This window comes from Entelurus aequoreus, linkage group LG02 (assembly GCF_033978785.1).
Source record: "Entelurus aequoreus isolate RoL-2023_Sb linkage group LG02, RoL_Eaeq_v1.1, whole genome shotgun sequence".
NCBI classification, from domain to species: domain Eukaryota; kingdom Metazoa; phylum Chordata; class Actinopteri; order Syngnathiformes; family Syngnathidae; genus Entelurus; species Entelurus aequoreus.
In genome coordinates, this window is record NC_084732.1 from 77,449,772 (window position 1) to 77,471,745 (window position 21,974).

General features: G+C 43.6%; 1 protein-coding gene across 1 annotated transcript; it reads right to left on the bottom strand.

Annotated features, from left to right (window-relative positions):
* Positions 1–19,070: 19,070 nt before the first annotated feature.
* kcna4 (potassium voltage-gated channel, shaker-related subfamily, member 4) lies at positions 19,071–21,594 on the bottom strand. The gene has a single exon (XM_062033072.1). It carries the CDS (start codon positions 21,592–21,594, stop codon positions 19,657–19,659), a length of 1,938 nt encoding a protein of 645 aa, XP_061889056.1. The 3' UTR covers positions 19,071–19,656.
* Between the last annotated feature and the right edge of the window lie 380 nt (positions 21,595–21,974).

Here is a 21,974-nt window from a genome sequence, read left to right on the forward strand (position 1 = left end):
GAGCCAAGGCACATTTTATTCATTAAAAAAATCCCGAGGCACACCGCGAGCAGAAAATGTTAAAAAAATGAAACTCAGCAGCCGATATTGACAGTAAAAAGTCGTTGTTTGGATATGAATTTAAACCATAACCAACCATGCATCACTATAGCTCTTGTCTCAAAGTAGGTGTACTGTCACGACCTGACTTATTTTGAGTTTTTTGGTGTTTTCCCGTGCGTAGAGTTTTAGTTCTTGTCTTGCGCTCCTATTTTGGTGGCTTTTCTTCTTTTGTTGGTATTTTCCTGTAGCAGTTGCATGTCTTCCTTTGAGCGATATTCCCCGCACCTGCTTTGTTTTAGCAATCAAGACTATTTCAGTTGTTTTTATCCTGTCATGTACAAATGTACTTTGTGGACGCCGTCTGCTCCACGCGCTGTAAGTCTTTGCTGTCGTCCAGCATTCTGTTTTTGTTTACTTTGCAGCCAGTTCAGTTTTAGTTTCGTTTTGTATAGCCATCTCTAAGCTTCAATGCCTTTTCTTAGCGGCACTCGCCTTTTGTTATTTTTGGTTTAAGCATTAGATATGTTCCCGACATCTACAAAGCAATTAGCTACCTGCTGCCACCTACTGATATGGAAGAGTATTACACGGTTACTCTGCCGAGCTCTAGACAGCACAGACACTCAACAACGGCACATTATTTGCGGATCATAATTACTGGTTTGCAAAAAATATTCTTAACCCAAATAGGTGAAATTACATAATCTCCCACGGCACACCAGACTGTATCTCACCGCACAGTGGTTGAAAAACGCTGTGGTAGAGATTGTCACACAGTTTTGCGCCTAATTCAGATAGCATGCAACTCTGCATCTTTTACGTGCATTCCTAACCTCAAAACATTCAAAAAGGTCATTTTCTGCAGATTTCTGCCATTTCCAGGTGCTGTTCTGTAACCAGCTGCTCCCAGATATTTAATCTGATCGCTTTCAAATTTAACAGACGGATTAAACATATGGAGGATGTTAAATTTGAAAGTGTTTAAGTTTTCATTATAGGCCGTGGGCAAAGCATGGTGACTAGAGATGTCCGATAATATCGGACTGCCGATATTATCGGCCGATAAATGCTTTAAAATGTAATATCGGAAATTATCGGTATCGGTTTCAAAAAGTAAAATTTATGACTTTTTAAAACGCCGCTGTACGGAGTGGTACACGGACGTACGGAGAAGTACAGAGCAGTTGCGTCTCCCACTCATACATGCCAACCCTCCCGATTTTCCCGGGAGACTCCCGAATTTCAGTGCCCCTCCCGAAAATCTCCTGGGACAACCATTCTCCCGAATTTCTCCAGATTTCCACCCAGACAACAATATTGGGGGGCGTGCCTTAAAGGCACTGCCTTTGCGTGCCGGCCCAATCACATAATATCTATGGTTTTTCACACACACAAATGAATGCAAGTCATACTTGGTCAACAGCCATACAGGTCACACTGAGGGTAGCCGTATAAACAACTTTAACACTGTTACAAATATGCGCCACACTGTGAACCCACACCAAACAAGAATGACAAACACATTTCGGGAGAACATCCGCACCGTAACACAACATAAACACAACAGAACAAATACCCAGAACCCCTTGCAGCACTAACTCTTCCGGGACGCTACAATATACACCCCTCGCTACCCCCTACCCCCCCAACTCAACCCCGCCCCCCCCCAACCCCGCCCACCTCAACCTCCTCATGCTCTCTCAGAGAGAGCATGTCCCAGATTCCAAGCTGCTGTTTTGAGGCATGTTAAAAAAAATTATGCACTTTGTGACTTCAATAACAAATATGGCAGTGCCATGTTGGCATTTTTTTTCCATAACTTGAGTTGATTTATTTTGGAAAACCTTGTTACATTGTTTAATGCATCCAGCGGTGTCATGTCTGTGTTCATGTTTTTGTTTGGCCATGTGCTGTTTTGTTTTTTGGACACTTCCTTAGTTCCTGGTTTCACTTCCTGGTTTTGTTTTGTTTTGTTTCCATGGTTACTCATTAGTTTCACCTGTTCCACGTTTGGACTCACACACACCTGTCTCACGTTTTCACAGTCATGTCATGCACCTGTTCACAGTTAGTCACGCACCTGTTTTCACTTTTCATGTCACTATATAGGCTTTTCTGTTTCTGTTGTTCGTCCTGGCGACATCACCCATTCATGCCATGTCCACAGTTCCTTGTCACGTTAGTTCTTGTTTCATCTCTTGTCACGTAAGTTTTTGTTTGTTTAATGTTCATAGTTCTCCGCCATTGTGCGCGCCTTTTGTTTTTTTTCCTAGTGAAGTTTTTTTACCTCCGCTGTGAGCGCCTTTTGTTTGTACCCTTTTGTTTGTACTTTGTAGTTTATAGTTATAATTAAACTATGTCTTTACCTGCACGCCACGTCCGTTCCATTTCTTTTGCACCACGGGAGAGCAAACCACGCCATAGACAAAGTTATGACAGATGTCGCCAGCACGAGAGCTCTCCCGCAAAAAAATGGGACAATTTTGACGACGTAACGTGGGAGGTCCTGCGCGCCATGGAAGCCGAGACACTCCGCCATTCCCCCATGGAGCGCAGGGATCTCATGTGGGGTCCGACCGGCAAACTGGTGCCGATCAGCTCCCTTTGGTCCGAGGATGGCGCTGCGTCACCGCAGTCCCGGAAGCGCCGCTCCCAACGAAGGACGTCAGGGAGGGCTTCCACAAGCATTGGAAAGGACGCATCGTTCCCGCAAGCTCCTCCCCCTCCGGGCGGAAACGAGCTGCAGCCAGCCCGGCTTCCCCAGGACGACGTCACGCCGCTGCCAGTGGGTGACGTCATGGATTTTTTTCCCCTGAACTCTTTTTCTTGTCAGCCACATCCAACCAAAGACTCTAAATCCATGATTAAATATTACCAAGACATGTTTTTAGAAATCAGATCCTGTCAATCACAGTCACCCAATTTTCATGCCCCGCCCCCCAGGACTCATGCCACGCCCAAGTCAGAAATTTTTTTTTCACCCACAAAAGCCCAGGTGGGGGGGAACGAAAGACCTTTTGGACAATTTAGAGGGGAGGATTCTGCCCTCCTCCTGAACCCCCTCCGCCCACCCCAAAAGACGGTTCCAGACCGCGGGGAGCGCGTCTGGGATCCGCTCCTTGAGGGGGGGGCTAGGGCTGGGAATTGTTCAGGTGGGGTGGGTCAGCATCGTCACGCCAAGCCACAGCCTCCAGCACGACCACCACCACCTGTCTTTCGACCTGCCAAGCCACAGCCACCAGCACGACCCCCACCACCAGTCTTTCGTCACGCCAAGCCACAGCCTCCAGCACGACCCCCACCACCTGTCTTTCGACCTGCCAAGCCACAGCCACCAGCACGACCACCACCACCAGTTTTTCGACCATGCCAAGATCTACCTGCTCCACGCCAAGCGCCACCAGTACCTGCTCCACGCCAAGCGCCACCAGTACCTGCTCCACGCCAAGCGCCACCAGTACCTGCTCCACGCCAAGCGCCACCAGTACCTGCTCCACGCCAAGCGCCGCCAGTACCTGCTCCACGCCAAGCGCCACCAGTACCTGCTCCACGCCAAGCGCCACCAGTACCTGCTCCACGCCAAGCGCCGCCAGTACCTGCTCCACGCCAAGCGCCGCCAGTACCTGCTCCACGCCAAGCGCCGCCAGTACCTGCTCCACGCCAAGCGCCGCCAGTACCTGCTCCACGCCAAGCGCCGCCAGTACCTGCTCCACGCCAAGCGCCGCCAGTACCTGCTCCACGCCAAGTGCCGCCAGTCGCAGCCCCACGCCGCCAAGTGCCGCCCGTGGCTGCCCCACGCCGCCAAGTGCCGCCCGTGGCTGCCCCACGCCGCCAAGTGCCGCCCGTGGCTGCCCCACGCCGCCAAGTGCCGCCCGTGGCTGCCCCACGCCGCCAAGTGCCGCCCGTGGCTGCCCCACGCCGCCAAGTGCCGCCCGTGGCTGCCCCACGCCGCCAAGTGCCGCCCGTGGCTGCCCCACGCCAAGACCAAAGCCAAGACCAAGACCCGCCAAGTGACCAAGACCAAGACCCGCCAAGTGACCAAGACCAAGACCCGCCAAGTGACCAAGACCAAGACCCGCCAAGTGACCCAAACCAAGACCAAGTCCAAGCACAGCCACACCAAGACCAAGTCCAAGACCAACTACGCCAAGACCAAGACCAACCACGCCGAGTCCAAGACCAAGACCAACCACGCCAAGTCCAAGACCAAGACCAACCACGCCAAGACCAAGTCCAAGACCAAGACCCAGACCCTCGCCAAGACCAAGACCAAGACCCATGCCAAGACCAAGACCCTCGTCAAGACCCGCCACGCCAAGCTTCGCCGCCTGACGCACCACGCCAAGCTTCGCCGCCTGACGCACCACGCCAAGCTTCGCCGCCTGCCACGACAACGCGCCCACCTCCTCGTCGGCCAAGGATGTGGCCTTTCCATGGGCGTCCGCCACGCCAGGAGCGCCGACCTCCTCGTCTGCCACGAATGTGGCCATTCCCAGGTCGCCCACCTCGTCAGGTTCAGCGGCGGTCTACCCGCCGCCGCCACCTGACTCTGCCCCGGTGGATTCGGGGACACCTGGTCTGGCGACCCACCGCCATGTCCCCCTCCCCCCCTCCCATGACTCTTGATCCTGTTTTTTGTTTTTGGACATCTGGGATCTGTCCGTAAGGGGGGGGTTCTGTCATGTCTGTGTTCATGTTTTTGTTTGGCCATGTGCTGTTTTGTTTTTTGGACACTTCCTTAGTTCCTGGTTTCACTTCCTGGTTTTGTTTTGTTTTGTTTCCATGGTTACTCATTAGTTTCACCTGTTCCACGTTTGGACTCACACACACCTGTCTCACGTTTTCACAGTCATGTCATGCACCTGTTCACAGTTAGTCACGCACCTGTTTTCACTTTTCATGTCACTATATAGGCTTTTCTGTTTCTGTTGTTCGTCCTGGCGACATCACCCATTCATGCCATGTCCACAGTTCCTTGTCACGTTAGTTCTTGTTTCATCTCTTGTCACGTAAGTTTTTGTTTGTTTAATGTTCATAGTTCTCCGCCATTGTGCGCGCCTTTTGTTTTTTTTCCTAGTGAAGTTTTTTTACCTCCGCTGTGAGCGCCTTTTGTTTGTACCCTTTTGTTTGTACTTTGTAGTTTATAGTTATAATTAAACTATGTCTTTACCTGCACGCCACGTCCGTTCCATTTCTTTTGCACCACGGGAGAGCAAACCACGCCAAAGACCGAGTCTTGACAAGCGGGGCATCACAACAAAATTCCACGACTGTATATATCGGTATCGGTTGATATCGGAATCGGTAATTAAAAGTTGGACAATATCGGAATATCGGAATATCGGATATCGGCAAAAAAGCCATTATCGGACATCTCTAATGGTGACCAAGATTATCCTTCAAAATGTCACCCATTTATCGTCTCAAATTCTAACGCAACTAGTTAGCCGTATAACATTTTAAGATTTTACGATAAAAAAATTAAAAACTGGCAACACTCACTATAATTTTGACCGTAAAATTGTATGTGGTTTTTACACCAAATTACCGTATTTTTCGGACTATAAGGCGCACTTAAAATCCTTTAATTTTCTCAAAAAACGACAGTGCACCTTATAACGCAGTGCGCCTAATGTACGGCATAATTCTGGCTGTGCTTACTGACCTCGAAGCTATTTTATTTGGTACATGGTGTAATGATAAAGGCGACCAGTAGATGGCAGTCACACATAAGAGATACGTGTAGACTGCAATATGATGGCAGTAAACAACACCAAAACTTTAAATGCTCCATTGAGAACATAGAACATTACACACAGCGCTCAAAAAATCTGTCAAAATGTTTTTAGTACGACTTCGGTAAGCTATGTAGCCGCACCGCTTGATGGATTGTCGGCGCATTAAACATACGAGTATTATTATGGACCGCAAAATGGCACCTATTAGCAGACGTATTACCTTGGCGCTTTGTTTCGCAATATTATGCAAAACCAACTTTTCTTACCTTCTGCTACCTGCGGATGTGTATTTGGGATCTGCATAAGTCCTGAAAATGTTATGTAAACCACAAGATAGTGTTTTAAATTTAGAAAAAATATTTAGAATATGACCCCTTTAATGCGCCTTATAATCCGGTGCATCTTTTGTATGAAAAAAGACCTGAATCGGCAGTGCGCCTTATAATCCGGAGCGCCCTATGGTCCGGAAAATATGGTACTGTTAATTGAAAAACAGGGCCAATGTTGTTTTTACTGCAAAATTCTGGCGACTGATCTGCTACTTTTTTTACCGCCGTGTTCCCTGTTTGTACAGCGCTTTACTGTAAATGACTACTGATACTGACCTTTTTTTTTTTTTTTACAGTGCACCTTGTGGACATGCATTCGATGATTTTGCAGCTTGAAAGAGGTCAGTATGAACATGTATCACATTTGGTAGCCAGCCTTTGGCAGGCCACACGAATTTGGGCACCCCTGACCTAGAACTAGTAGTTGCGAGAGAAAAAAACGTTCCTTTGAGAACGTAAACGCACAGAGCAATAAGTAATTACATGCTGATGCGGCGATTACGTGCTGCAGGAGTGAGTGACAAGGTGCAATGTTTTAGTACCTAAGGTGCACTCATAATCTTTTATGGCCATAGTCAAAGCATGTTTCCATTAGTCTTGGTCTTCACACTGCTTTGAAATGATTGTATTGTATCAAGATAAATTAGTCTATTAGCTCATTGTTCCTACAGTACGTCTTCATTTGGCTCCTTTATAAAAGAATAGCTAAAACAGAGTTTTTGAACTAAGTCATCGAGGTCAAATCCTCAAAACTACTCATTTTACTTCCTAAACACCGGAAAACCAATGCAATATTTTAATTCATCATTACAACTACTGTAGTATCTTAACTTACGAGCCTAATTGGTTTGGTGAGTTTAAAACACAAAACGCATCTCAAATTAACTTAATTAATTAATTAATTTGACCATGAATTGATCAACGTGGACCCGGACTTAAACAAGTTAGAAAACGTATTCGGGGTTTTACCATTTAGTGGTCAATTGTACGGAATATGTACTGTACTGTGCAATCTACTAATAAAAGTCTCAATCAATCAATCAACACCTCCCATTGAAATGATTTAAAATCATTTCCCAAGACATCTCACTTTTAACATGTCACAGGCCTTTTAAAAAGAAAACAAATTTTTGGATAAGAAATATTTTTTAAAACAATACGATATAATGTACTGCAAACAACCTTAGTATTTTTAATGAAGTCATTTAACAATAATGTAAAGCGTTTACCTTGTAGAGTGGACTTCTACAATATCTTCAGCTGTTTCTCCGTCAAACACACCATCAGCAGCTCTTCCATATTTTCATGGATAAAATGCTGCTGTTTAGATATAATTTTTTTTAACAGCCATGACTGGCGTTGGTCTTATCTTGGTTCAGTATCATGCAGACCAACTGCTACACTCTGACATGTTTTTGATTACCGTATTTTGCAGACTTTAGGGCACACCGGATTATGAGGCGCACTGCAGATGAATGGTCTATTTTTGATCTTTTTTCATATATAAGGTGCACCGGATTATAGGGCGCATTAAACGAGTCATGTTATTATTATTATTTTGTAAATGTAAAACACTTCCTTGTGGTCTACATAACATGTAATGGTAGTTCTTTGGTCAAAATGTTGCATAGATTATGTTTTACAGATCATCTTCAAGCCGCTTTCTGACGGTTTGTGGGCGGTCTTTTTTACGTGGCTCACTTTGGAGAGAGTCAGAAGACTCTCTCCAAGGTGAGCCCCGTCATCTTTGTTGTAGCGGTGTAGCGTGCAAGGACGGGAGTGGAAGAAGTGTCAAAAGATGTAACTTTACTTAAATCAATAACGGAGAAGCAGCTTTTCATCCGGAAACAACAACACAGGAAATGTGTCCCGTGAAAAAACGTCCGACCGCAACTCTCTAATAACTAAAGTTCCTTGGGTGAATAATGTAAACTCACTACCCCGGTATGTTTTAGCGCTTTGATGACGAGTTTACTGACAGATATAAGTAAGAACTTTACACTACTTTATTTTAGAAATGGTAACAGCGGAGGATGAATGTCACATAACAAGAAGATAGAGAAAAATAAGAAGTTTATCAACTACTATAGGCAGACGCGCGCAATTTTACAGGATTTATGCAGATCCCAAATACAGATCAGCAGGTACCACAAGGCAAGAAACTTTGCTTTTGCATAATATTGTGAAATAAAACGCCAGATAATATTTCTTACCTTATACACACACCATAATAATACTCGTATGTTGAAGCACATCAAGCGGTGCGGTTTCATAGCTTACCAAAGTCATACTAAAACATTTTTGATAGATTTTTGAGTACCGTGTGTAATGTTCTATATTTTCAATGGAACATATAAAAATGTTGGGGTTGTTTACTTGAGTCATATTGACATAGTGCAGTCTACACATATCTCTTATGATTGACTGCCATCTACTGGTCACCCTTATCATTACACCATGTACCAACTAAAATTGATTTGAAGTCGGTAAGCAAAACTAGAAGTTATGCCTTACATTAGGCACACCGGATTATAAGGCGAACTGTCGAGTTTTGAGGAAAAAAAGGGATTTTAAGTGCGCCTTATAGTCCGGAAAATACAGTATGTCTTTATTTAGTTCAATGACTATCATTCACTTTATAACTGCCTATAAGCTAATGCTAGCGAGTAAGGTCAGATGTTTTGAGCGGCTCCTACGCCAACTAATGACGGGGATGCTTGTATCTCAAATTATTGCTTGCAACTTAAAGCATAATAATTAGTCGAGCAACCGCTCTTTTTAATCAAAGTATTACTGTACTGGCCACAAATTCAAAGCCGCGCCTAGCTAAATTAGGGCCCTAAAGAAAATTTTGTTTAGAGCCACCTTAGTATAAAAAATGTTCACATTTTTTTTAATTTATGCAAAATTATTTTTATATTTTTTTAAATAAAAATGTTAATTTAATTTGATGCATGTTTTGTACCAAAACGGAAAAATAAATATTTTTAGTGCAAAAAATATTTATCATAATTAAAACATAATTTTGCAAAATTTCCTGACACAAGTATAACCTGGCATTGAAAGCAGCACAAACTGTCTTACAAGACCAGCACTAACGCTGCGCGCCACAGTGAGAATGTTTCTGGAAATGTTCCATTATTAGGGCAGGAAGGGGCTTGGAAAACGTCTGCAGTAAAATTTCATATGAAGGTACCTTTTTGTTCATTACCTGAAGTTTTCCATGCACTTCTTCAGGCAATAATTGACATAAATGACTTCCATCATGCAAAAAAAACAAAAACGCTTTCCTCTAAATTGTGAGACAAGAATTCTGTATTTTGGACACTATCTCATTACAAAAGTAAGTTACAAACTCAGTAGAGGACATACAGTAAATATGCTGAATATTATCCATGAGTACAGCTGAGCGGTGCCTTGGTTTAGTCACTATAAAATGTCTTTATTAGGCAGGGAATTGAAACCCCACATAGGGATTTTTTTAGGAGAGCCAGGACCATTATCATTAACATCGTGCTTCCCTGACTTTTGCACGAAGGTAATTTAAGGTGACAACTCCAGTGGCATAGTGGTTAGTATGTATGTCAGTCTGGAGGAGGTGTGGGTTCAATTCTCCAATGGAGCGTCTCTGTGTGGAGTTTGCATGGTCTCCAAGTGTTTTCCAAAACATGCTTGTTAGGATCACTGGAGACTCTAAATTGTACATAGGTGTGAATGTTGTGTACTGTATCGTCCTGTGATTGGCTGCTGATAGACTGGACCAGTTGGAATAGACTGCAGTCACCCATGACCCTAACAAAGATCTATCAATCAATGTTTACTTATATAGCCCTAAATCACGAAGTGTCTCAAAGGGCTGCACAAGCCACAACGACATCAAGATAAGCAGTATAGATGGATGGATGGATGGATGGATGACCATCCATGCTTATGTTGCTCATTTATAGTTTCCAGTGACCTAACATGCATGTTTTTTGGGGAAAATACTGTAGAAAATTGGTACCAACTCTACACAGAAATGTTCCAACGGAGATTCGAACCCACAGAGATGTGCTGATCGATCAGCCACCGGTCGGTATCGACTGATTTTTGTGAAAAAGTACATGTCGATTAATGCCTTTTAATGCCGATCAAAAACGCCGATCTTCTCTGGCGAACACGCAGCTGGCAGATAATTACGTGTCTCCATACACAGTGTGGAGCCGCTTCCCTAAATTACCGTATTGTACGGACTGTCGAGCGCACCGGTATATAAACTGCACCCACAAAGTCAGGGGTGTCAAACTCATTTTAGATGGGGGGCCACGTGGAGAAAAACCTACTCCTAAGTGGGCCGTACTGGTAAAATCACGGTACGATAACTTAAAAATAAAGACAACTTCAGATTGTTTACTTTGTTTAAAAATAGAACAAGCACATTCTGAAAATGTACAAATCATAATGTTGTCGGGGTTACATGTTGCGGTTAATAGTATTCTATCTTTATTTGTCCTTATTTATACTTTTTGAATAAATTATGGGGTAATGTTCACCAGTCAACTTATTGGTGTTAATTTTCAATCTATCAAGATTAAAAAAATAATATCAAAATCAAATTACAGGATGTTATATATGTAGTTTGCTCATTTTCCTCGACTGGTGCACTGGTTTATTTTGTTTTACATATGTAGCATAATCTACAAAGATACAAAGAATTGCTATTGCGACATCTAGTGGACACATTTAGAACAGCAGTTTCTTTCATTCAAAAATTTCGGCTCATTTTTATACTTAGCAAAATCATCCCGCAGGCCGGATAAACCTGGGCCATATGTTTGACACCCCTGCACTAAGTTTTAGAATATTTTTTATTTTCCATATATTAGCCGCAGATATATATATCAATCAATCAATCAATGTTTATTTATATAGCCCTAAATCACAAGTGTCTCAAAGGGCTGTACATATACGTCGTGATGAGTTATTTAGACAGATTTTGTAAATAAAGTTAAAGTAAAGTTAAAGTTAAAGTTAAAGTTAAGGTTAAAGTTAAAGTTAAAGTCAAAGTTAAAAGTTAAAAGCTAAAGTTAAAGTTAAAGTTAAAGTTAAAGTTAAAGTTAAAAGTTAAAGTTAAAGTTAAAGTTAAAGTACCAATGATTGTCACACACACACTAGGTGTGGTGAAATTTGTCCTCTGCATTTGACCCATCACCCTTGATCACCCCCTAGGAGGCAAGGGGAGCAGCGGGTATGTAAATGTTTATTTACATACCGTAATTGTTTTCTAACTGTCTGTAACACGGCAGTAAAACGGCTGATCAAACAAAACAGAAGTCATCGTCATGGACCCACTAACTGCGGAAGCTAGCTCACCAATCAGCTAAACAGACTCAATAACTCTATGGGGACGTTTTGGAGAATTTACGAAACTGAAACGATACAAAAAGAATGCCATTGTAAGTTAATAATACTAACACAGACACTTAATGCTAACAACGCTAGCTTCATTACATTACGATTGCACGTACAAATATGCATGAAAATACTCCTACAGACATCACACATGGGACGGTTTAGTGAGTAAGAATTGTTTTAGATATATTGTAAAACTTACAAATGTTGCTTGGAGTGATCAAGAATCCATAGCATCCTAGAAAACCGACCGGTAATTATACTTCCGGTCAAAAGCTCTATTCTAAACAGAAGGGCAATGCACCACTGCAGTACCTGCAGTTAGCGAACTCGTCCAAAAGATGGCAGCATAGCACAAACAATAACACCTATTCACGCGAATGAATGATGGCTTCTCACTTCTCTGTGAGCGCTTTGAATATCTAATAATAGAAAAGCGCTATATAAAATCTAATCCATTATTATTATTATTATTATTCAGTGTATTTGCTTGTTTGTTTTTTTAACTTTTTGCTGTATGGCTGCCAGCGAAGAAAAATCCTTTAACCGCACCGTTTTATAAGCTTTAGGGTTCAAAGCGCAGGAAAAAAGAAGCGGCTTATAGTCCAGATTTTACGGTAATGATAACAATCACCTCCATTGCGGCAAATTAACTGCATTTCTGTGTCATAATGATATCAGTATCATTATCAAGTATTATTACCACGGGAGGACGGGGCTAAACATGTTACACAGAGCTGGAAACAGGCAACTGTTATTGTGTCAGCATGTCACAGTCAGTACACGACATGTAGGAGGGTGGATCCATCCATGCATTGGTGGTGTCGATATTAAGGGTGGTACCAGTATATGATTGATACACCTACTCAGTGGCCTAGTGGTTAGAGTGTCCGCCCTGAGCTCGGTATGTTGTGAGTTCAAACCCCGGACGAGTCATACCAAAGACTATAAAAATGTGACCCATTACCTCCCTGCTTGGCACTCAGCATCAAGGGTTGGAATTGGGGGTTAAATCACCAAAAATGATTATTGGGCGCGTCCACCGCTGCTGCTCACTGCTCCCGTCACCTCCCAGGGGGTGATCAAGGGTGATGGGTCAAATGCAGGGAATCATTTCGCCACACCTCGTGTGTGTGACAATTAGAGATGTCCGATAATATCGGGCTGCCGATATTATCAGCCGATAAATGCTTTAAAATGTAATATCGGAAATTATCGGTATCGGTTTCAAAATTATCGATATCGGTTTCAAAAAGTAAAATGTATGACTTTTTAAAACGCCGCTGTGTACACGGACGTAGGGAGAAGTACACAGCGCCAATAAACTTTAAAGGCACTGCCTTTGCGTGCCGGCCCAATCACATAATATCTACGGCTTTTCACACACACAAGTGAATGCCATGCATACTTGGTCAACAGCCATACAGGTCACACTGAGGGTGACCGTATAAACAACTTTAACACAGTTACAAATATGCGCCACACTGTGAACCCACACCAAACAAGAATGACAAACACCTTTCGGGAGAACATCCGCACCGTAACACAACATAAACACAACAGAACAAATACCCAGAACCCCTTGCAGCACTAACTCTTGCGGGACACTACAATATACACCCCCCGCTACTCCCTACCCCGAAATGTGAATTAGTGTATTTTTGCAGTTATTTCCACATATTTCTACACAAAAGCTTAGATATGGGAGGAGTTGATTTGAGATATGAGTGTTTTGAGTTAAGAGCACGAAAATTGAGGGAACATTGTACAAACCCCAAAACCAGTGAAGTTGGCACGTTGTGTAAATGGTAAATAAAAACAGAATACAATGATTTGCAAATCCTTTTCCACCTATATTCCATTGAATAGACTGCAAAGACAAGATACTTAACGTTTGAACTGGAAAACTTTATGTTTTGCAAATATTAGCTAATTTGGAATTTGATGCTTACAACATGTTTCAAAAAAGCTAAAAAGACTGATAAAGTTGAGGAATGCTCATCAAACACTTATTTGGAAAATCCCACAGGTAAACAGGCTAATTGGGAACAGGTGGGTGCCATGATTGGGTATAAAAGCAGCTTCCATGAAATGCTCAGTCATTCACAGACAAGGACGGGGCGAGGGTCACCACTTTGTCAACAAATGCGTGAGCAAATTGTCGAACAGTTTAAGAACAACATTTCTCAACGAGCTATTGCAAGGAATTTAGGGATTTCACCATCTACGTTCCGTCATATCATCAAAAGGTTCAGAGAATCTGGAGAAATCACTGCACGTAAGCGATGATATTACGGACTTTGATCCCTCAAAAAGCATCAAAAAGCGACATCAGTGTGTAAAGCAGGGGTCCCCAAACTTTTTGACCCAAGGGCCGCATTGGGTTAAAAATTTGGCCAGGGGCCGGGCTATATATATATATATATATATATATATATATATATATATATATATATATATATACATATATATGTATATATATGTATACATACATACAGTATATAAACAAAAACAAGTCACATGTCCACTGATGTTTAAAAACTCTACACTCGGAGTCTATATTACGTTGCCCCAACGATTTTGCCATTTTTTTCCCTTCGTGCACTAATTGACTGAAAGAGCGTGCACGCGAGGACGTCATGTTATCGATGGGAAAATACATTTTTAGACAATATGATTTGCCTGAGCGGCTAGGACACCCTGAGAGTAACAAGCGGTAGAAAATTGATTGTTGGACGGGCTAGAAAGGACAGATTTAAAAAATATATAATAATAATAATAATAATAATAATAATAATAATAATAATAATAAAGGAAACTTTTTTATTTTTTTATTCAGGACTACCCGCGGGCCGGATTTTGGATGCTGGCGGGCCGTAGTTTGGGGACCCCTGGTGTAAAGGATATCACCACATGAATTCAGGAACACTTCAGAAAACCACTTACAGTAACTACAGTTTGTCGCTACAGCTGTAAGTGCAAGTTAAAACTCTACTATGCAAAGTGAAAGCCATTTATCAACAACACCCAGAAACGCTGCCAGCTTCGCTGGTCCCCGAGTTCATATAAGATGGACTGATACAAAGTGGAAAAGTGTTCGGTGGTCTGACGAGTCCACATTTCAAATAGTTTTTGGAAACTGTGGACGCCGTGTCCTCCAGACCAAAGAGGAAAAGAACCATCAGGACTGTTATAGGCGCAAAGTTCAAAAGCCAGCATCTGTGATGGTATGGGGGTGTATTAGTGCCCAAGACATGGGTAACTTACACATCTGTGAAGGCACCATTAATGCTGAAAGGTACATACAGGTTTTGGAGCAACATATGTTGCCATTCAAGCGACGTTATCATGGACGCCCCTGCTTATTACAGCAAGACAATGCCAAGCCACGCGTTACAACAGTGTGGCTTCATAGTAAAAGAGTGCGGGTACTAGACTGGCCTGCCTGTAGTCCAGACCTGTCTCCCATTGAAAATTGTGGCGCATTATGGAGCCTAAAATACCACAACGGAGACCCCCGGACTGTTGAACAACTTAAGCTGTACATCAAGCAAGAATGGGAAAGAATTCCACCTGAAAAGCTTCAAAAATTGGTCTCCTCACTTCCCAAACGTTTACTGAGTGTTGTTAAAAGGAAAGGCCATCTAACACAGTGGTAAAAATGCCCCTGTGCCAACTTTTTTGCAATGTGTTGCTGCCATTAAATTCTAACTTAATAATTATTTGCAAAAAAAAAAAATTGTTTTCAGTTCTAACATTAAATATCTTGTCTTTTCAGTCTATTCAATTCAATATAAGTTGAAAAGGATTTGCAAATCAATGCATTATGTTTTTATTTACGAATTACACAACGTGCCAACTTCACTGGTTTTGGGTTTTGTTGATGGAACTCAAATGTCCACTGCAGAGGACGCTGGATCTCGGGACTATAGAAAAATACGAATAATTATGAGAAGAAGTGACTTATACGGTAGGTAAGTGATTCATATGGGCCCATTCCAGGGTGAATCTCGCGTGAGAGGAATGTGGGGGGTTAATCATTTCTGCAATGCAGTCTGCTGAAAATGATGGAAAGCGCCACTCTACGTAGCAACTGGTGCTGTCGTCAAATTTAAAAATTGCAACAAAACACATTTTGGGATTTTCAACACTCTGCTGCCATCTGGCCGCTCAAGTGGATCGCGTACGCCCCGAATGTTTCACGTTTCACGTGTCAGGTAAAACCCGTCGAATGGGGCCATATGAATCCCCTTCCTACTGTAATGTGTTTTTAAACACCATTGGATAAGAAACCTGTGTCTGCATCTACAGCCAAGACTCGGATGAATGTCTTTCCGGGCAGTGTTATGCCGCTTACGCATGGGTAATCGCGCATCAATCCTGGGCAGCAAAGACATTCAAGCATTAAGAATAGATGCTGAATGAAGATGGGCGATTACTACAAGGCACGTGGGGGCTGATGCATACACGGAGGTGAAATTAAGTTAGCGGTGTTTCTCCTTCACAGTTAAACAAACAGTGGCTGTCAAGGGAAATCATATTTACCTTGGAAGACGTCCACATCCACATGAGCGCAGAGGTCATCGTAGTCCTCTTGAGCAAAAAAAAAAAGAAGAAAATATATAGTCCATCTATCAAGGAAGTTGCTTGTACAACCTCCTCATAAGGAGTCTATTTTTTTCGTTTTTTCTTTTTTTTTTGCTTCAGTGTTCCATTTTTTCATAAAGGGATATTATGGTTTGGTGGTGACTTATTAGGGACACTGACGTCCTGTCCGTTAAAAAGCCGCAGGGACACGTTTGTCCGGATATGGTGACTCCTGTGCTTGGTTCTGACGTGTAGGCCTACAGTACGACACCATTCATTCTAGCCCTGCTTTGTGGGATGACCGTTAAATGTGCTGCACTCGCGACGAGCGTCACTTCATACAAGTGGCGGCGCTCTGAGAAGACGACTTTGAGGTGGTTTTTGTTCTTTCCTTTCCAGGGTTAAGGTGCATTTGAAGACTATCTGTGAAAATCAAAAAGTGCAACTGTTTCACTATAAACAGAGTGTCTCAAAAATTGCCTTTCTTAATCGTTTTGTATAGTTAACAGCTAATACGTCGCAAAATGTGTAACAAATGTTTTTTAGCTGGTTTCGACTCTTGATGAGGCGTTAATTCAGGGGTCTCCCACCTTTTTTCCCAAAATAACATGGCTACTCCTTTCTGTAATGTGTATTTTCACAGATTATTTCAACCCACACAAAGGTTGTTTCACCTGACCATTAACAAAATGTTGGTATCCACATCTCACAAATTCGTATTTAAAAAATATGTTCACCTGCATCTTATATTCACGTATGAATTTCTTTCTAGTGCAGTTTTTTGAATCCCTATTTGATCTACAAAAAGAAAAGATTTTGGGTTCTATTTTTATGAGTGGCAACCATTAAGTTGTAGTTTAAATAGAAAGCAGGTTTCCACTCATAAAGTGTTTTTGTATGCTATTTTGTGCTAAATTGTCATTATATTATATTGTATTATATTATATTCAATTATGCATTTCTTTCTAGTGCAGTTTTTCGAATCCCTATATAATCTACAAAAAGAAAAGATTTTGCGTTCTATTTTTATGAGTGGCAACCATTAAATTGTATTTTAAATAGAAAGCATGTTTCCACTCATAAAGTATCGTTGTATGCTATTTTGTGCTAATTTGTCATTAAATAAAGGCATCATGTAGAGTTAAAAAAAATACAAAGTTTAAGCCAGGGGTGTACAAAAGTTTTCCACAAATGGCCGCATATTGAAAAGTCAAAACACCATTTAGATTTTTTTTGTTATTAAAAAAATAAATAAAAAACACTATATTTAAAGACAAAATTTTGTGTCAGATTTGTGTTATATGTGACAAAGTGTATTATTATTATTAGCTTTAAATACCTACTCAGTGGCCTAGTGGTTAGAGTGTCCGCCCTGAGATCGGTAGGTTGTGAGTTCAAACCCCGGCCGAGTCATACCAAAGACTATAAAAATGGGACCCATTACCTCCCTGCTTGGCACTCAGCATCAAGGGTTGGAATTGGGGGTTAAATCACCAAAAAAATGATTCCCGGGCGCGGCACCGCTGCTGCCCACTGCTCCCCTCACCTCCCAGGGGGTGATCAAGGGGATGGGTCAAATGCAGAGGACAAATTTCACCACACCTAGTGTGTGTGTGACAATCATTGGTACTTTAAATATAAGTATCAACATTTCAGCTTTTTCCTCAATACAGTAATTTTTTTGGTTGCTTTTTTCTTATATTTGTACTATTGTTTTTATGTTTGATTTGATTTAGACAATATGCTGCAGGCCAACAAAAATCGAGCAGCGAGCCGCAAATGGCCCATGAGCCACACTTTGGACACCCCTGGTTTAAGCACATATTCTTTAACCCTTTGGTGCGCTACCAAAAATCAGTTTAATGGTTGGAGACCCCCGCTTTAATTTGCTCTCTTATGGCCTGACTTATGCTCAACATTGCAATCTATTGAGATGAATTTATTGATGATATGGAGGTTAATTTGTGTTTTTATTGCGAAAGCTTGTTTGGGCACTGAATTTTTTGCATTTAAAATTTGTGAACTGAACATTTTTTACAGCAAATTATGCTGACAATCTTAATGAATAAAAATGTGTGAGCAAAATTGCTGCGTTTGATAATTCAGTGTATAAAAATTCAGTGTAAAAAAAACAACAGCGTGGAAAGATTTGTTGCTTCAGAACTCAAGAAGTTTGTTTGTGACCCGGGTCACGTGACTGCAAACTTGACACCTCATTGGCTGGTTCTGAGACAGGATGATTGCTTCATTCTTAATTTACCAGAAGTGAGTATTGAGTTTTAAAGCAACCACTATTTCGGCACTGAATTTTTTATACTGTTTTTTTACACACTGAATTTTTACATTTTAACCTTTTTTTTTTTTTTCATTATTTTGAACACACAAATTTTGTCAGCATACTTTGATGTAAAAAATTCAAACACAAAAAATGCCCTTAAATTAATTCAGTGTCCAAAAAAGACACACATTTACCTCCGTGTGTGTACTCTAAGCCAGTGATTCTCAAACTGGCACCATCTAGAGCAGGGGTGTCAAACTTGTTTTCATTGAGGGCCACATCGCAGTAATAGCTGCCTTCATAGGGCCACTTTTTAAAAAATAATTATAATTATGCATGTGGGCAATAACCTGTGATTAATCATCAAAAATAAATAATTTGACAGCATTGATATAAATGTATCCCCTCATATTATTACATTATTGCCTATGCACTTGATTATTAGATTTGTTCACGCAGAAATTAATGGATACATCATACGTACAGGTTTATTTTTATCTTTACTAACATATTTTTGTAACACACTATATAATAATGTAATATTTGACATTATTAGATAATAACGTTGAAAAGATTAGCTTTTTTTTTTTCCTGTCAAAATTGAAATAATTATTTGCATTTTGTAAAAAAAATTAAAATAAAAAAATATTTTATTAACACACCCTTTTCCCAGGGTTCCGTGGGCCACATACAATGGTGTGAGTTTGACACCCGTGATCTAGAGGTACGCCAAAGAGTTGGTTCGTTATTTAGGTAGTTTTTTGTATTTGTTTTCCTAAATTCAAACACAGTGTTACTGTTCAAACCGTGTGGCCAAAATTGTTGAACACATGTGTTAAATAAAACCTCTGCCTTGTTTTTAATGAATACTTGGGCCTACTGCGCTACTGTATTTTAATGTTGGACATTATGTTGGTACTTTTTTTTTCCCAAAATAAGTTTGAGAACCACTGCTCTAAATATTATCTCGCTCTAACTTGGCTTTATTGCACTACCCATCAAGATGTATTTCATAAAGTGCACAGTGCAGTGCGTACTTTCTTGCCTAATTTAGACGCCAGCCCGAGTTAGATGAATCAAATGAATACGCCGTTTGGCAAGTGTTGGTCCTAATAGTGTGGCTCTAGAGTTTGTTTGACCTGGTTACCATGGTGACCTGCCTGACTGCATGGGGGAGCGAGAGGAGGAGGCGGAACTCTGCATGACCCGTGCGTAAAGCTCGTTTTTTTGGGTGTCTAACAATGTCTCTATTTAGGGAAACGAATAATAATAATAAAAAAAAGTATTATAATCACACGTCAGTCTGAATAGATTTGGAGTTAGTACTGTTCCGTCTGCTAATGTCCGTTCCGTTCCCTTTACTGGGACTCTTGTCCAGGCCGCACAGGGACTCCGTGACGCCCTCTTCCATCTCCATGTACTCCGCTTTGTCCCCCAGCGAGGAGCCGGACGGCGAGCCTTTGAATTTGCGTAAAAAGTCCGGGAAGTGAGGGCAGCCGGGCGGCATGCTCTCGACCACCGGCGCCTGGTCCTGATCGTTGTCGGTCTCCCGGTGGTAGAAGTAGTTGAAGTTGGACACTATCACCGGCACCGGCAGCGCGATGGTCAGCACGCCCGCGATGGCGCACAGCGAGCCCACGATCTTCCCGCCCACGGTGATGGGCTTCATGTCCCCGTAGCCCACCGTCGTCATGGTGACCACCGCCCACCAGAAGGCGTCGGGGATGCTGGTGAACTGCGACGTGGGCTCGTCCGCCTCGGCGAAGAACACGGCGCTGGAGAAGAGGATGACGCCGATGACCAGGAAGAAGATGAGCAGCGCCAGCTCCCGCATGCTGGCGCGCAAAGTGTGGCCCAGGATCTGGAGGCCCTTGGAGTGGCGCGACAGCTTGAAGATGCGGAACACCCTCACCAGCCGGATGATCCTCAAGATGGCGAAGCTCATCGCCTGCTGCCCGTTGCCCTGGTGCTGCGCCAGGTCCGTGCCCAGCGTGATGAAGTAGGGCAGGATGGAGACGATGTCGATGGTGTTCATGATGTTCTTGAAGAAGTCCGCCTTGCTGGGGCAGGCGAAGAAGCGCACGATGATCTCGAAGGAGAACCAGACGATGCACACCGTCTCCACGATGAAGAAGGGGTCGTTGAAGGGCGTGAACCCGTGGTCGGCGGTGGCGTTGGAGCGCAGGTACTCCTTGTCGTCCCGGAACTCCGGCAGCGTCTCCAGGCAGAAGATGACGATAGAGATGACGATGACGAGCACCGATACCACCGCGATGCCCCGCGCCGGGCTGGAGCTCTCCGGGTACTCGAACAGCAGCCAAATCTGCCGCTTGAACTCGTCCTCCGGCAGCGGCTTCTCCTCCTCCTTCACGAAGCCCTCGTCCTCCCGGAACTTCAGCATGGCCTCCTCGCCGAGTTCGTAGAACTTCACCTCCTCGGAGAAGATGTCGAAGGGCACGTTGGCGGGTCTTTTCAAGCGGCCCCCGGACTGGTAGTAGTACAAAATGGCGTCGAAGCTGGGCCGGTTCCGGTCGAAGAAGTACTCGTTCCGCAGCGGGTCGAAGTAGCGGGTGCGCTTCTCCGCGTCCCCCAGCAGCGTGTCCGGGAACTGGGTGAGAGTTTTCAGCTGGGTTTCGAACTTCAGCCCGGACACGTTGATGACGACGCGCTCGCAGCAGCCCAACTCGCTGAAAAGGTTCTCGTATCCGGACTGGGGGCGTTTATCGGTGATGGACACCGTATCGTCGTCATCCTCATCCATGTTGGGCAGAAAAGTCTTACTTCCGTCCTCCTCCTCCTCCTCTTCCTCCTCCTCCTCCTCCTCGATCATGACGTCCTCCTCGGAGCCGAGCAGCGCCAGTTCGGAGTGGCGCAGGTCCCCGCCGAGTCTCCAGCGTCCGGCGCCGCGTTGCCGTTTGCGCCCTCTGAGGAGCTCGGAGTCCTGGTGGTGCTGCGAGGAAGAGGAGGAGGAGGAGGAGGAGGAGGAGGCGGTGCTGCTGATGGAGGAGGCGGCGCGGTTGTTAAGGAGATGCGCGCCCGAGGAGGAGGAGGAGGAGGAGGAGGAGGAAGAGGAGGAGGTGGACCCCCCGGCTGCGTCCGCGCCGTCCCCCGCCGCCGCCGCCGCCGCCGCCGCCCGCGCCCTCTCCCGCTCCCTCTCCCGGGCGCGCGCGTACCCGTAGGGCGGGTGGCTGTTACACCCGCCGTCCGCGCCCACCATCGCGAATTCCATTATAAGTCACGTGATGTCGCTTCAGAGGCGCAGGAGCCGAATGGGCGATGACGTCACTCCCCCGGCCAAGGCGCACGGCGCCGTTACGCGCGACACACCTGCGGCGGCCCGGATCAGCTGCTTCCGTCCTCCGCGCGCGTCCTTTGATCCGGTTGCCATTTTATAGGCGGCATCAAATAAAATAAAAAAATCCTGCGATACGAGGAACACAACATAAATTATTTATTTCACAACTTATGCTTATTAAATAGCATCAACAAAAGGCGGACTTACAAGAGATGCGTGGAATAAAAATTTTAAAAAAAACTGCTCATCCACTATACGTGCGTGACGCACTCGCAGACTTTTTCCGGGGCTGCGTCTCGACGTCTTGATTCAAC

Coding starts and splice junctions, on each gene's coding strand:
- kcna4 (XM_062033072.1), bottom strand. CDS start 21,594: ATGGAATTCGCGATGGTGGGCGCGGACGGCGGGTGTAACAGCCACCCG.